Genomic DNA, 16,119 nt, shown 5'->3' on the forward strand with positions numbered 1-16,119 from the left:
CTCTGCAACTAGATCCTGGACTTCCTGACGGACCGCCCCCAGGTGGTAAGGGTAGACAACAACACATCTGCCACGCTGATCCTCAACACTGGGGCCCCTCAGGGGTGCGTGCTTAGTCCCCTCCTGTACTCCCTGTTCACCCACGTCTGCGTGGCCAAGCACAACTCCAACACCATCATTAAGTTTGCTGACGACACAACAGTGGTAGGCCTGATCACCGACAACAATGAGACATCCTATAGGGAGGAGGTCAGAGACCTGGCAGTGTGGTGCCAGGACAACAACCTCTCCTTCAATGTGAGCAAGACAAAGGAGATGATCGTGGACTACGGGAAAAGGCAGGCAGAACACGCCCCCATTCACATCGACGGGGCTGTAGTGGAGCGGGGTCGAGAGTTTCAAGCTCCTTGGTGTCCACATCACCAACAAACTAATATGGTCCAAGCACACCAAGACAGTTGTGAAGAGGGCATGACAAAACCTATTCCCCCTAAGGAGTCTGAAAAGATTTGGCATTGGTCCCCAGATCCACCATCGAGAGCGTCCTGACAGGTTGCATCACCGCCTGCTATGGCAACTGCTCGGCATCCGACCGTAAGGCACTACAGAGGGTAGTGCGTACGGCCCAGTACATCACTGGTGCCAAGCTTCCTGCCATCCAGGACCTATATACTAGGCGGTGTCAGATGAAGGCCCAAAAAATGGTCAAAGACTCCAGTCACCCAAGTCATAGACTGTTCTCTCTGCTACCGCACGGCAAGCGGTACCGGAGCGCCAAGTCTAGGTCCAAAAGGCTCCTTAACAGTTTCTACCCCCAAGCCATAAGACTGCTGAACAATTAATCAAATGGCCACCCGGACTAGTTTCGGCATTGAAACCCTTTTTAGTTTATTTAGTCAATATTTTCTCAATCCTATTTTCTTAAAATTGCATTGTTGGTTAAGGGCTTGTGAGTAAGCTTTTCACGGTAAGGTCTACACCTGTTGTATTCGGCGCATGTGACAAATAAAATTTGATTTGAAGTCAATCTCTCCTCCACTTTGAGCCAGGAGAGATTGACATGCATATTATTCATGTTAGCTCTCTGTGTACATCCAAGGTCCAGCCGTGCTGCCCTGTTCTGAGCCAATTGCAATTTTCCTAAATCCCTCTTTGTGGCACCTGACCACACGACTGAACAGTAGTCCAGGTGCGACAGAACTAGGGCCTGTAGGACCTGCCTTGTTGATAGTGCTGTTAAGAAGGTAGAGCAGTGCTTTATTATGGACAGACTTCCCCCAATCATTTTAGGTCTTCCAAAGCTTTTTACCATCATTCTTTATGTCATTTATCTTTGTTTCATAGTGGAGTTTCTTCTTCTTTTTAGTCAGTTTAGTCACATGATTTTTCAATTTGCAGTACGTTTGTCAATTGGTTGTACAGCCAGACCTAGGTGCTAGTGTAAAATCTGATCTGTTACAATGCTTTCACTATAGTGCAGACAGTAGACAGCCTGTCATCAGGATATTTCAGATTATGAATGATTATTCCCTGGGATTCAGGGGTTCAGTGTGAATTTGCCCCTAAATGCTGATCCTGGGTCAGTTTTTTTCCGTTTCCCCCACAAATGGTTAAGGTTAGGACTGGGTGAGGGGAAGCTGATCCTAGATGTGTACCTTAAGGGCGACTTTACCGCAGAGCTACTGTGTAACGGAGGAGGAATACATGTAGCGCAAAGTTTCTGACATCCATTTCCTGTCCTACTGATACGTTTAGTTGACTGTGGTTTGGAGAACGCTGTCCATCCATGCTGCCCGTGATGAAACCAGAGTTTATTGTTGTCAAGGGAACTGCTGTGATCTAGGAGTTTAGGGTTAGCCACATGTACCGTGTCTAAGGGCAGGCTTCTAGAATGGTTTCCTGGTATAGGAGTGTGTACCGTGTCTAAGGGAAGGCTTCTAGAATGGTTTTCTGGTATAGGAGTGTGTACCGTGTCTAAGGGAAGGCTTCTAGAATGGTTTTCTGGTATAGGAGTGTGTACCGTGTCTAAGGGCAGGCTTCTAGAATGGTTTCCTGGTATAGGAGTGTGTACCGTGTCTAAGGGAAGGCTTCTAGAATGGTTTCCTGGTATAGGAGTGTGTACCGTGTCTAAGGGCAGGCTTCTAGAATGGTTTCCTGGTATAGGAGTGTGTACCGTGTCTAAGGGAAGGCTTCTAGAATGGTTTCCTGGTATAGGAGTGTGTACCGTGTCTAAGGGAAGGCTTCTAGAATGGTTTCCTGGTATAGGAGTGTGTACCGTGTCTAAGGGAAGGCTTCTAGAATGGTTTCCTGGTATAGGAGTGTGTACCGTGTCTAAGGGAAGGCTTCTAGAATGGTTTTCTGGTATAGGAGTGTGTACCGTGTCTAAGGGAAGGCTTCTAGAATGGTTTTCTGGTATAGGAGTGTGTACCGTGTCTAAGGGCAGGCTTCTAGAATGGTTTCCTGGTATAGGAGTGTGTACCGTGTCTAAGGGAAGGCTTCTAGAATGGTTTCCTGGTATAGGAGTGTGTACCGTGTCTAAGGGCAGGCTTCTAGAATGGTTTCCTGGTATAGGAGTGTGTACCGTGTCTAAGGGAAGGCTTCTAGAATGGTTTCCTGGTATAGGAGTGTGTACCGTGTCTAAGGGAAGGCTTCTAGAATGGTTTCCTGGTATAGGAGTGTGTACCGTGTCTAAGGGCAGGCTTCTAGAATGGTTTCCTGGTATAGGAGTGTGTACCGTGTCTAAGGGCAGGCTTCTAGAATGGTTTCCTGGTATAGGAGTGTGTACCGTGTCTAAGGGCAGGCTTCTAGAATGGTTTCCTGGTATAGGAGTGTGTACCGTGTCTAAGGGCAGGCTTCTAGAATGGTTTCCTGGTATAGGAGTGTGTACCGTGTCTAAGGGAAGGCTTCTAGAATGGTTTCCTGGTATAGGAGTGTGTACCGTGTCTAAGGGAAGGCTTCTAGAATGGTTTCCTGGTATAGGAGTGTGTACCGTGTCTAAGGGAAGGCTTCTAGAATGGTTTCCTGGTATAGGAGTGTGTACCGTGTCTAAGGGAAGGCTTCTAGAATGGTTTCCTGGTATAGGAGTGTGTACCGTGTCTAAGGGCAGGCTTCTAGAATGGTTTCCTGGTATAGGAGTGTGTACCGTGTCTAAGGGAAGGCTTCTAGAATGGTTTCCTGGTATAGGAGTGTGTACCGTGTCTAAGGGAAGGCTTCTAGAATGGTTTCCTGGTATAGGAGTGTGTACCGTGTCTAAGGGAAGGCTTCTAGAATGGTTTCCTGGTATAGGAGTGTGTACCGTGTCTAAGGGCAGGCTTCTAGAATGGTTCCCTTTACAACATATTGTTTCTTCTTCATATAATTGCATAACTAGTTTTTCTCTTCTTTTGAGACATTCACGCTTTGTTTTCTGCATGATAACACCACCTTTTTAACTTTTCACTAGATATTAGCCTAACCGTGTGGTTCCTCTCTTGGACTGTCTGGGTGTTTAACTTCCTTGTTCTGTTGCATGTTGGGTACTGTAGTTTACCTGCTAGTGATGACGCTAGCTGTTGTCTTTGCACCGATCGTTTGTACTGTTCTGTATATTTTGACATCACACTGCTTTGAGTGGTACTGTGTTGAGAGAATTCCAGCATGCCAAATTTAAATTAACGTATTAATAGCTAATTTGTTGATGAACATTTTGGGTTTGCTGTTCTTAAATAAGCTGCCTTCCTACTACTGCCACTCAGAAGCTAGCTAGAGGCTAATCCTGAGACAAGGCTTAGAGATGGATGCTTCTCTCACTCTACAGGTGTCCCTACAGGTGTCCCTACAGGTGTCCCTACAGGTGTCCCTACAGGTGTCCCATTCAGTCATAGTCACGTGTTGACCACCCTTTCTCCCCTCTACAGCCGTGAAGCAGTTGAAAGAAGCAGTGGGCTCGTCGTTGCACAAGCTGGCCAACTATGACGGTAAGTGTGTGTGTGTGTGTGTGTGTGTGTTCTCGATGGTTTGCTTTGCCAGCAAAATAGTAGTGTAGGAATTAGGTTTAGCTAGTCATTGTTGTTAAATCTAGTTATTTCCTTTCTACTTGGCTGAGGCCATATGGTTGTTTTAGTCGGTCTACTTGGCTGAGGCCATATGGTTGTTTTAGTCGGTCTACTTGGCTGAGGTCGTATGGTTGTTTTAGTCTCTACTTGGCTGAGGCCGTATGGTTGTTTTAGTCGGTCTACTTGGCTGAGGCCATATGGTTGTTTTAGTCTCTACTTGGCTGAGGCCATATGGTTGGTTTAGTCGGTCTACTTGGCTGAGGTCGTATGGTTGTTTTAGTCAGTCTACTTGGCTGAGGCCTTATGGTTGTTTTAGTCGGTCTACTTGGCTGAGGCCGTATGGTTGTTTTAGTCGGTCTACTTGGCTGAGGCCGTATGGTTGTTTTAGTCGGTCTACTTGGCTGAGGCCATATGGTTGTTTTAGTCGGTCTACTTGGCTGAGGCCATATGGTTGTTTTAGTCTCTACTTGGCTGAGGTCGTATGGTTGTTTTAGTCGGTCTACTTGGCTGAGGTCGTATGGTTGTTTTAGTCTCTACTTGGCTGAGGCCTTATGGTTGTTTTAGTCGGTCTACTTGGCTGAGGCCATATGGTTGGTTTAGTCGGTCTACTTGGCTGAGGCCATATGGTTGGTTTAGTCGGTCTACTTGGCTGAGGCCTTATGGTTGGTTTAGTCGGTCTACTTGGCTGAGGCCATATGGTTGGTTTAGTCGGTCTACTTGGCTGAGGCCATATGGTTGGTTTAGTCGGTCTACTTGGCTGAGGCCTTATGGTTGTTTTAGTCGGTCTACTTGGCTGAGGCCATATGGTTGTTTTATTCTCTACTTGGCTGAGGCCTTATGGTTGTTTTAGTCGGTCTACTTGGCTGAGGCCATATGGTTGGTTTAGTCAGTCTACTTGGCTGAGGCCATATGGTTGTTTTAGTCTCTACTTGGCTGAGGCCATATGGTTGTTTTATTCTCTACTTGGCTGAGGCCTTATGGTTGTTTTAGTCGGTCTACTTGGCTGAGGCCATATGGTTGTTTTAGTCTCTACTTGGCTGAGGCCATATGGTTGTTTTATTCTCTACTTGGCTGAGGCCTTATGGTTGTTTTAGTCGGTCTACTTGGCTGAGGCCATATGGTTGGTTTAGTCAGTCTACTTGGCTGAGGCTATATGGTTGTTTTAGTCGGTCTACTTGGCTGAGGCCATATGGTTGTTTTAGTCGGTCTACTTGGCTGAGGCCATATGGTTGTTTTAGTCGGTCTACTTGGCTGAGGCCATATGGTTGTTTTAGTCGGTCTACTTGGCGTTGTTTAGAAGGTCTCCTTTGTCTGCTTGTGTTTATTATTTATTCTGGCCCAGGCATGTTCACCGACTGACAGATCTTTAGAAAATAAAATGACAAATGTAGATAATTTATTTTGATTGTACAAATGTTGTGGCATAAGTGTCGGGAGAGAAGTTTTGCTCCTCTCAAATTTCAATATTATGGACAGATACGATAAAATTGCTTCGTATGCTGATTTCCAATACTTTTCCCTAAATGTAACTGATATGAGGTGTTATGACCACAGTCTTACTAATGGCTGACCTCTACTATGCATCTGTCTCAGAGGTCATAGATGCCCACCTGCAGAACCACCAGACGGCAGAAGGAGACAGCCTTACCAGTCCTGACAGACTCAAAGGTAAAACACTGTTCATTACAAGGGCTCCATAGATGGGTTAGCTGACAACGTCACCAAAACCATGTGCTCGCTTCCACGGGGCAGAAGTCCGCATGTTGTTGTGATTCTGGACGGACAGATTGCTAGCAACAATGACAGGAAGCTGCCATGTGGGGAATCGCAAGTGGCTCGTTTCAGCTCGTCATGTCTTGTTTTGAGGTGTTTTCGTCTGATTTCATGGCAATGCTAATATTGCTAAAATTCGCTAGCTAGCTAACCAATGACTGTATCGATGTATTTGAGACAAGTGCTCATTGTGCAAATGTATTAATTTTTTCAGTTAACATTGGAGACGATATATATATATATATATATATATAGCTTACATGTTGTCAACTATCTTAGCCAACCTCATCTGTTTTGCCCCATAGTTGCATGCGTGGGTTTTGTTGCTTAACAACAACCGTCTATTGGGTATAAGAAAAACGAGATAAACTCCAGCATGTGCCCAACAGCGCCACCCTGTGCTTGTTACCAGGTATTGTTCTTCCAGAGGAGCCCAACCTGAGCCAGGCCAGCTCTCCGTTTAGTTGCAACTGGCCTGCTCTCTACCGTCGGGTAGTCATCTCTTTGGCCTGTCCTAAATCTGGCCTCTCTGGTTCTCCTTCTGTCTATCCTGAATCTGGCCTGGCCTCTGTGGTTCTCCTTCTGTCTATCCTGAATCTGGCCTGGCCTCTATGGTTCTCCTTCTGTCTATCCTGAATCTGGCCTGGCCTCTATGGTTCTCCTTCTGTCTATCCTGAATCTGGCCTGGCCTCTATGGTTCTCCTTCTGTCTATCCTGAATCTGGCCTGGCCTCTATGGTTCTCCTTCTGTCTATCCTGAATCTGGCCTGGCCTCTATGGTTCTCCTTCTGTCTATCCTGAATCTGGCCTGGCCTCTGTGGTTCACCTGTCTAGCCTGAATCTGCATGATCCGTGGGTATCAGCTCTTGAAGCTTTTCCCAACCACAGTGCCTGTTTTTTGTAGGTAAAACTGTACTCGGGGCATTATTAGTCGCATCCAAGCCACGAGTCGGCTGTTAAAGTTCTCCTGGCACGAATCGTCTAAGGGTCAGCTGCCTGGTACCGTCTCTCTCTGCAGTCCGAATGCAGCCAGGAGATTAAACTGCAGCTGAATCACACAACACTGTTTTATAATACGAGACCAGGCCACTGACAAGGATTCTAGCAGCAGGGAACAGTAACTAACAGACCTCATCATGCCAATAGTTTTGTTTCAGAGTGAAGGATGGGAGGGAATGGCAGAGATGCTACAGATGTCTCATGGCATCTGACCAACCTTAATCCCCCAAGATTATACAGATTACAGTACACACACACACACACACACCAGATTACAGTACACACACACACCAGATTACAGTACACACACACACACCAGATTACAGTACACACACACACACCAGATTACAGTACACACACACACACACACACCAGATTACAGTACACACACACACCAGATTACAGTACACACACACACACCAGATTACTGCCACCAAGATCAGGCAAGAGGCTGCTCAAAACAGATACCACTGATCGGCAGCGCCTGTGTTTCCAATCTCAAATCAAAGTTTATTTGTTGCATACACCGTTTAGCAGTTATTACAGGTGATGCGAAATGCTTGTATTGCCAGATCCCTCGTGCAGTAAAAATGTCCACTCAAAATATCAAGAAGAAAATCAATAGTCCAAATAGCAAATGACAAATATACTCATGGAGGTTGACAGAGTTTGAGCTGTAACCCAGGGGGCTCAGCAGACCCCATCATAGGGTAGAGGTCGGACCCTTTCCATAATGGACCTGGGGCTTTTTACTGCAGCAGTCGCGTTCAGACAAGTCAGTTAAAATTATACATACCCAAGACCGTAACTATCATATCAGATCCGACGACCCAGACCAGTGTCATATATAATTCTGGATCCGGACCTACTCGGGTCCCGTCTCGGGCATTCGGGTACAGGTGGATCCGTGAATCAATCAAATGTATTTATAAAGCCCTTTTTACATCAGCAGAAGTCACAAAGTGCTTATACAGAAACCCAGCCTAAAACCCCAAACAGCAGCAATGCAGATGTAGAAGCACCGTGGCTAGTAAAAACTCCCTAGAAAGGCAGGAACCTAGGAAGAAATCTAGAGAGGAACCAGGCTCTGAGGAGTGGCCAGTCCTCTTCTGGCTGTGCCGGGTGGAGATTATAACAGTACATGGCCATTAAGGCCAGATCGTTCTTGAAGATGTTAAAACGTTCATAGATGACCAGCAAGGTCAAATAATAATGGCAGTGGTTGTAGAGGTTGCAACAGGTCAGTACCTCAGGAGTAAATGTCAGTTGGCTTTTCATAGCCGAGCATTCAGAGGTCGAGACAGGGGAGGGAGAGGGAGAGAGACGAAAACAGCAGGTCCGGGACAAGGTAGCATGTCCGGTGAACAGGTCAGGGTTCCATAGCCGCAGGCAGAACAGCAGAAACTGGATCAGCAGCATGACCAGGTGGACTGGGGACAGACAGTAGTCGTCAGGCCAGGTAGTCCTGAGGCATGGTCCTAGGGCTCAGGTCCTCCGGGAGGGGGGAGAGATAGGGAGAGAGAACTTAAAGACACCAGATAAGACAGGAGAATTACACCAGATAGAACATAGACTATTGCAGCATAGATACTGGAGGCTGAGACGGGGAGTCGGGAGACACTGTGGCCCCGTCCGACGATACCCCCAGACAGGGTCAACCAGGCAGGATTTAACCCCACCCACTTTGCCAAAGCACAGCCCCCGCACCACGAGAGGGATATCAACAGACCACCAACCTACCACCCTGAGACCAGGCTGAGTATAGCCCACGAAGATCTCCTCCACCGCACGAGCCCGAGGGGACGCAAAGCCGAACAGGAAGATCACGAAGACCTCTACTATAGGGTGACTGACCAGCCCTGAACAGAGTCCGACAAACCCCTTGTGTTGTTGGACTGTAGCTCTGAGCAGCTGTAGTGGTTTAGGTTCCAGATTTTAAAAGGCCTCTTCTATAAAAGCCTAAATACAGGTTTGGTTCCTTACGAGTTTCCATCGATGAAAGGAGATTTGCTGTTGCAGTTCAAATGTATTTATTACTCAAGTTAATTGTCCATTGTTTGTCACACAGATTCCAGGTTGGTAAATTGTAAAAGAAAGCGTTGTAATCCAGATGAGGTTAAACGGGTTCCAAGTGATATGGCAAAAAGGTCAAATCCCAAAGTACAAAATGATAAATAGCAACAGGCAAATTCAATCCAAAAGAAACGTTAGCAGCAGGCAAGTTAAATCCAAAAGAAACGTTAGCAGCAGGCAAATTCAATCCAAAAGAAACGTTAGCAGCAGGCAAATTCAATCCAAAAGAAACGTTAACAGCAGGCAAGTTAAATCCAAAAGAAACGTTAGCAGCAGGCAAATTCAATCCAAAAGAAACGTTAACAGCAGGCAAGTTAAATCCAAAAGAAACGTTAGCAGCAGGCAAGTTAAATCCAAAAGAAACGTTAGCAGCAGGCAAGTTAAATCCAAAAGAAACGTTAGCAGCAGGCAAGTTAAATCCAAAAGAAACGTTAGCAGCAGGCAAGTTAAATCCAAAAGAAACGTTAGCAGCAGGCAAGTTAAATCCAAAAGAAAGGGTAGAAAACTGTAGCTCTACTAAGCAACTTCCCTCAGGTCAATCAGCTGTCCTAATGAGTTACTGACACCATCTTTACCCATAACCCATCATTCTCTATTCTTACAGGTAAACCGTAGGTATTTGTATTTATGATAGATCCCCATTAGCTGCTGCCAAGGCAGCAGCTTCTCTTCCTGGGGTCCGGCAAAATTAAGGCAGTTATACAATTTTAAAAACATTACAATACATTCATAACAGAATTCACAACACACTGTGTTCCCTCAGGCCCATTATTAAATCAAATTGTGTCCACCAGGTGTCACTATAGCATCCATAAAAGGCTTCTATCATACATATAACATAAAGAACAGTTGACATACATTCCTCTACAATAATAAGCATTTTCTATACATTGATATATCTTTTAATAAATCAACCAAAATAAGTTGAATACATTTTCTTTCTTACATCAAAATGGCTCTAACACCAGCCCTGAACAGAGTCAGACAAACAAATCCCTTGTTATGTTGTTGGACAGGAGCTCTGAGCTGTGAGACAATGCCTGGACCCCTGGACACATTTCCACTATTGTGCACACTCTCTCCCTAACTCTCTCACTCTCTCACTCTCTCACTCACTCACTCACTCACTCTTACTCTCACTCCCCAAATACCACAGTGCATAAGGACTATTGTTGAGTTAGCAAACAGCTAGTTTTAGTGTTTAGCCCCAACTGGCTCTGTAGAACAGTAACAACTAGTTTTAGTGTTTAGCCCCAACTGGTAGGGGAGGGAATGGCCGGCTGTATGTATGAATGGCAGGGATGTAGCTCAGTTGGTAGAGCATGGCGTTTGCAACGCCAGGGTTGTGGGTTTGATTCCCACGGGGGGGAAATTAAATAAAATTTAAATTAATGTATTCACTAACTGTAAGTCGCTCTGGGATAAGAGCGTCTGCTAAATGACTAAAATGTACAAATGTAAATTTCAGTGATGTGGTGCATCCATACACACACACACCATACCCCCTGGCAGGCAGGTCTATGACCATGGGTGGCTGGGAATTAGGGGAGCAAACCAACTGAAGCAACGGGGGGGGTCTTAGGGAGAGCTTTGTGGTATTGTGTTGTGTTAGGGAGAGCTTTGTGGACATGTCATGTGTACTGTTTTAATATTGCTTATAGAGTTAAACATACTTTCTCTTACATTTTATGTCATGTGGTTTTATGAATTTGGTAGTTCAGTGTTGTGTGTGTGTAGTCCCCTTCCCCTGTTCTAATTGGTCGGTCCCTCTGTCCAGTAGAAAACCTGCTGGATGCCAAGGAGTCGGACATGTCGGATACACTAAGCCCCAGCAAAGATCGCAGCAGTGACGACACATCAGGTAAAACACCTCCAACAACAAAATACAGTTAAACTTTTTATAATATAAAGAAGTCAATATTTTTTTCAGCAATTTTTTTTAAAGGTGAACTATTTTGAAGTTGACAGAGGTATGTCCTTTTTTATTTAATTATAAGGACTGACAGATTTCAATTACTGTAGACTTTATGTTCATTCATAACGTCAATCACTCTTCACTATGCTTCTAAGATGATAAGCCGATGTGTAAAAAAAATATTTTGTTTTATGTTAATCAATTATAACTAAGACATCATCAGCATAGCGTGCTAATTAAACTCTATCCAGAGCAGAACCATGGGATAACTATTGATTTAGTTTGTCACTCAATGCCTCTCTGTCCGTTTGGCCTGGTCTGGTCCCAGCTCACTGTTAATCATCTCTTTCCTTCCTGTCTTTCCCTCCTCTCTCTCTCTCTCTCTCTCTCTCTCTCTCTCTCTCTTTTCCCTTCTCTCTCTCTCTCTCTCTCTCTCTCTTTTCCTTCTCTCTCTCTCTCTCTCTCTTTTCCTTCTCTCTCTCTCTCTGTCTCTGTCTCTCTCTCTCTCTCTCTCTCTCTCTCTCTCTCTGTCTCTCTCTCTCTCTCTCTCTCTCTCTCTCTGTCTCTCTCTCTCTGTCTCTCTCTCTCTCTGTCTCTCTCTCTCTCTGTCTCTCTCTCTCTCTCTCTCTCTCTCTCTCTCTCTGTCTCTCTCTCTCTCTCACTCTGTCTCTCTCACTCTGTCTGTGTGTGTGTGTGTAGACGGAAACATGGATGATCATGAGCTGAACGATCCACAGAACAGGGTCGCCCTGCTCAAAGGTAATACATATTTATATATAATAATATAGATTTACTTCTCAATATTGGTTGACTTGTTTATTATGTGGTAGTATGGTTAACATCAAACCTTGTTGGGTGGAGGCAACAGGATGGATCAACAGTGGTTCACTTCAACAGTGGTTCACTTCAACAGTGGTTCACTTCAACAGTGGTTCACTTCAACAGTGGTCGGTGCCATTTATGGGGATGTTGTATGATGAACATTTTTATTAGGTATTACCAAATGGCACCCTATTCCCTATATAGTGCAGCCTATGGGTATTAGTAGTGCACTATATAGGGAATAGGGTGCCATTTGTATCATATCAGGCCTGCCAACCTGTCAGGGTGTGGTGTGGGTCTCACAGCTGCTACTCCTGACTATATATGGAGCTTTGTGATGGTGCTGTTAGGGAGAGCTTTGTGATGGTGTTGTGTTAGGGAGAGCTTTGTGATGGTGTTGTGTTAGGGAGAGCTTTGTGATGGTGTTGTGTTAGGGAGAGCTTTGTGATGGTGTTGTGTTAGGGAGAGCTTTGTGATGGTGCTGTTAGGGAGAGCTTTGTGATGGTGTTGTGTTAGGGAGAGCTTTGTGATGGTGTGTTAGGGAGAGCTTTGTGATGGTGTTGTGTTAGGGAGAGCTTTGTGATGGTGTGTTAGGGAGAGCTTTGTGATGGTGTGTTAGGGAGAGCTTTGTGATGGTGTTGTGTTAGGGAGAGCTTTGTGATGGTGTGTTAGGGAGAGCTTTGTGATGGTGTGTTAGGGAGAGCTTTGTGATGGTGTGTTAGGGAGAGCTTTGTGATGGTGTTGTGTTAGGGAGAGCTTTGTGATGGTGTTGTGTTAGGGAGAGCTTTGTGATGGTGTTAGGGAGAGCTTTGTGATGGTGTTGTGTTAGGGAGAGCTTTGTGATGGTGTTGTGTTAGGGAGAGCTTTGTGATGGTGTTGTGTTAGGGAGAGCTTTGTGATGGTGTTGTGTTAGGGAGAGCTTTGTGATGGTGCTGTGTTAGGGAGAGCTTTGTGATGGTGTGTTAGGGAGAGCTTTGTGATGGTGCTGTGTTAGGGAGAGCTTTGTGATGGTGTTGTGTTAGGGAGAGCTTTGTGATGGTGTGTTAGGGAGAGCTTTGTGATGGTGTTGTGTTAGGGAGAGCTTTGTGATGGTGTTGTGTTAGGGAGAGCTTTGTGATGGTGTGTTAGGGAGAGCTTTGTGATGGTGTGTTAGAGAGAGCTTTGTGATGGTGTTGTGTTAGGGAGAGCTTTGTGATGGTGCTGTGTTAGGGAGAGCTTTGTGATGGTGTTGTGTCAGGGAGAGCTTTGTGATGGTGCTGTGTTAGGGAGAGCTTTGTGATGGTGTTGTGTCAGGGAGAGCTTTGTGATGGTGTTGTGTTAGGGAGAGCTTTGTGATGGTGTTGTGTTAGGGAGAGCTTTGTGATGGTGCTGTGTTAGGGGAGAGCTTTGTAGATGGTGTGTTAGAGAGAGCTTTGTGATGGTGTTGTGTTAGGGAGAGCTTTGTGATGGTGTTGTGTTAGGGAGAGCTTTGTGATGGTGTTGTGTTAGGGAGAGCTTTGTGATGGTGTTGTGTTAGGGAGAGCTTTGTGATGGTGTTGTGTTAGGGAGAGCTTTGTGATGGTGTTGTTAGGGAGAGCTTTGTGATGGTGTTGTGTTAGGGAGAGCTTTGTGATGGTGTTGTGTTAGGGAGAGCTTTGTGATGGTGTTGTGTTAGGAGAGCTTTGTGATGGTGTGTTAGGAGAGCTTTGTGATGGTGTGTTAGGGAGAGCTTTGTGATGGTGTGTTAGGGAGAGCTTTGTGATGGTGTTGTGTTAGGGAGAGCTTTGTGATGGTGTTGTGTTAGGGAGAGCTTTGTGATGGTGTGTTAGGGAGAGCTTTGTGATGGTGTGTTAGGGAGAGCTTTGTGATGGTGTGTTAGGGAGAGCTTTGTGATGGTGTTGTGTTAGGGAGAGCTTTGTGATGGTGTTGTGTTAGGGAGAGCTTTGTGATGGTGTTAGGGAGAGCTTTGTGATGGTGTTGTGTTAGGGAGAGCTTTGTGATGGTGTTGTGTTAGGGAGAGCTTTGTGATGGTGTTGTGTTAGGGAGAGCTTTGTGATGGTGTTGTGTTAGGGAGAGCTTTGTGATGGTGTTGTGTTAGGGGAGAGCTTTGTGATGGTGTTGTGTTAGGAGAGCTTTGTGATGGTGCTGTGTTAGGGGAGAGCTTTGTGATGGTGTGTTAGGGAGAGCTTTGTGATGGTGTTGTGTTAGGGAGAGCTTTGTGATGGTGTGTTAGGGAGAGCTTTGTGATGGTGTGTTAGGGAGAGCTTTGTGATGGTGTGTTAGGGAGAGCTTTGTGATGGTGTGTTAGAGAGAGCTTTGTGATGGTGTTGTGTTAGGGAGAGCTTTGTGATGGTGCTGTGTTAGGGAGAGCTTTGTGATGGTGTTGTGTCAGGGAGAGCTTTGTGATGGTGTTGTGTCAGGGAGAGCTTTGTGATGGTGTTGTGTTAGGAGAGCTTTGTGATGGTGCTGTGTTAGGGAGAGCTTTGTGATGGTGTGTTAGAGAGAGCTTTGTGATGGTGTTGTGTTAGGGAGAGCTTTGTGATGGTGTTGTGTTAGGGAGAGATTTGTGATGGTGTTGTGTTAGGGAGAGCTTTGTGATGGTGTTGTGTTAGGGAGAGCTTTGTGATGGTGCTGTTAGGGAGAGCTTTGTGATGGTGTTGTGTTAGGGAGAGCTTTGTGATGGTGTGTTAGGGAGAGCTTTGTGATGGTGTGTTAGGGAGAGCTTTGTGATGGTGTTGTGTTAGGGAGAGCTTTGTGATGGTGTTGTGTTAGGGAGAGCTTTGTGATGGTGTTAGGGAGAGCTTTGTGATGGTGTTGTGTTAGGGAGAGCTTTGTGATGGTGTTGTGTTAGGGAGAGCTTTGTGATGGTGTTGTGTTAGGGAGAGCTTTGTGATGGTGTTGTGTTAGGGAGAGCTTTGTGATGGTGCTGTGTTAGGGAGAGCTTTGTGATGGTGTGTTAGGGGGAGAGCTTTGTGATGGTGCTGTGTTAGGGAGAGCTTTGTGATGGTGTTGTGTTAGGGAGAGCTTTGTGATGGTGTGTTAGGGAGAGCTTTGTGATGGTGTTGTGTTAGGGAGAGCTTTGTGATGGTGTTGTGTTAGGGAGAGCTTTGTGATGGTGTGTTAGGGAGAGCTTTGTGATGGTGTGTTAGAGAGAGCTTTGTGATGGTGTTGTGTTAGGGAGAGCTTTGTGATGGTGCTGTGTTAGGGAGAGCTTTGTGATGGTGTTGTGTCAGGGAGAGCTTTGTGATGGTGCTGTGTTAGGGAGAGCTTTGTGATGGTGTTGTGTCAGGGAGAGCTTTGTGATGGTGTTGTGTTAGGGAGAGCTTTGTGATGGTGTTGTGTTAGGGAGAGCTTTGTGATGGTGCTGTGTTAGGGAGAGCTTTGTGATGGTGTGTTAGAGAGAGCTTTGTGATGGTGTTGTGTTAGGGAGAGCTTTGTGATGGTGTTGTGTTAGGGAGAGCTTTGTGATGGTGTTGTGTTAGGGAGAGCTTTGTGATGGTGTTGTGTTAGGGAGAGCTTTGTGATGGTGTTGTGTTAGGGGAGCTTTGTGATGGTGTTGTTAGGAAAGCTTTGTGATGGTGTTGTGTTAGGGAGAGCTTTGTGATGGTGTTGTGTTAGGGAGAGCTTTGTGATGGTGCTGTGTTAGGGAGAGCTTTGTGATGGTGTGTTAGGGAGAGCTTTGTGATGGTGTTGTGTTAGGGAGAGCTTTGTGATGGTGTGTTAGGGAGAGCTTTGTGATGGTGTTGTGTTAGGGAGAGCTTTGTGATGGTGTTGTGTTAGGGGAGAGCTTTGTGATGGTGTGTTAGGAGAGCTTTGTGATGGTGTGTTAGGGAGAGCTTTGTGATGGTGTGTTAGGGAGAGCTTTGTGATGGTGTTGTGTTAGGGAGAGCTTTGTGATGGTGTTGTGTTAGGGAGAGCTTTGTGATGGTGTTAGGGAGAGCTTTGTGATGGTGTTGTGTTAGGAGAGCTTTGTGATGGTGTTGTGTTAGGGAGAGCTTTGTGATGGTGTTAGGGGAGAGCTTTGTGATGGTGTTGTGTTAGGGAGAGCTTTGTGATGGTGTTGTGTTAGGGAGAGCTTTGGGATGGTGCGTGGTTAGGGGGGGCTTTGTGATGGTGGTTAGGGGAGAGCTTTGTGATGGTGTTGTGTTAGGGAGAGCTTTGTGATGGTGTGTTAGGGAGAGCTTTGTGATGGTGTGTTAGGGAGAGCTTTGTGATGGTGTGTTAGGGAGAGCTTTGTGATGGTGTGTTAGGGAGAGCTTTGTGATGGTGTTGTGTTAGGGAGAGCTTTGTGATGGTGTGTTAGGGAGAGCTTTGTGATGGTGTTGTGTTAGGGAGAGCTTTGTGATGGTGTTGTGTTAGGGAGAGCTTTGTGATGGTGTGTTAGGGAGAGCTTTGTGATGGTGTGTTAGGGAGAGCTTTGTGATGGTGTGTTAGAGAGAGCTTTGTGATGGTGTTGTGTTAGGGGGGAGAGCTTTGTGATGGTGTTGTGTTAGGAGAGCTTTGTGATGGTGTTAGGGAGAGCTTT

The 16,119-nt window shown here is 45.8% G+C and overlaps 1 protein-coding gene across 1 annotated transcript in view; it reads left to right on the forward strand.

Annotated features, from left to right (window-relative positions):
* Positions 1 to 16,119, forward strand: part of slmapa (sarcolemma associated protein a) — a 190,915-nt gene that overhangs the window by 101,127 nt on the left and 73,669 nt on the right. The window contains 4 exon segments of the mRNA XM_045223708.1: positions 3,897 to 3,956; positions 5,628 to 5,702; positions 10,659 to 10,739; positions 11,493 to 11,552. Coding sequence (XP_045079643.1) covers positions 3,897 to 3,956; positions 5,628 to 5,702; positions 10,659 to 10,739; positions 11,493 to 11,552 — 276 coding nt within the window.

This window comes from Coregonus clupeaformis, chromosome 12, assembly GCF_020615455.1.
Source record: "Coregonus clupeaformis isolate EN_2021a chromosome 12, ASM2061545v1, whole genome shotgun sequence".
Taxonomy (NCBI): Eukaryota; Metazoa; Chordata; class Actinopteri; order Salmoniformes; family Salmonidae; genus Coregonus; species Coregonus clupeaformis.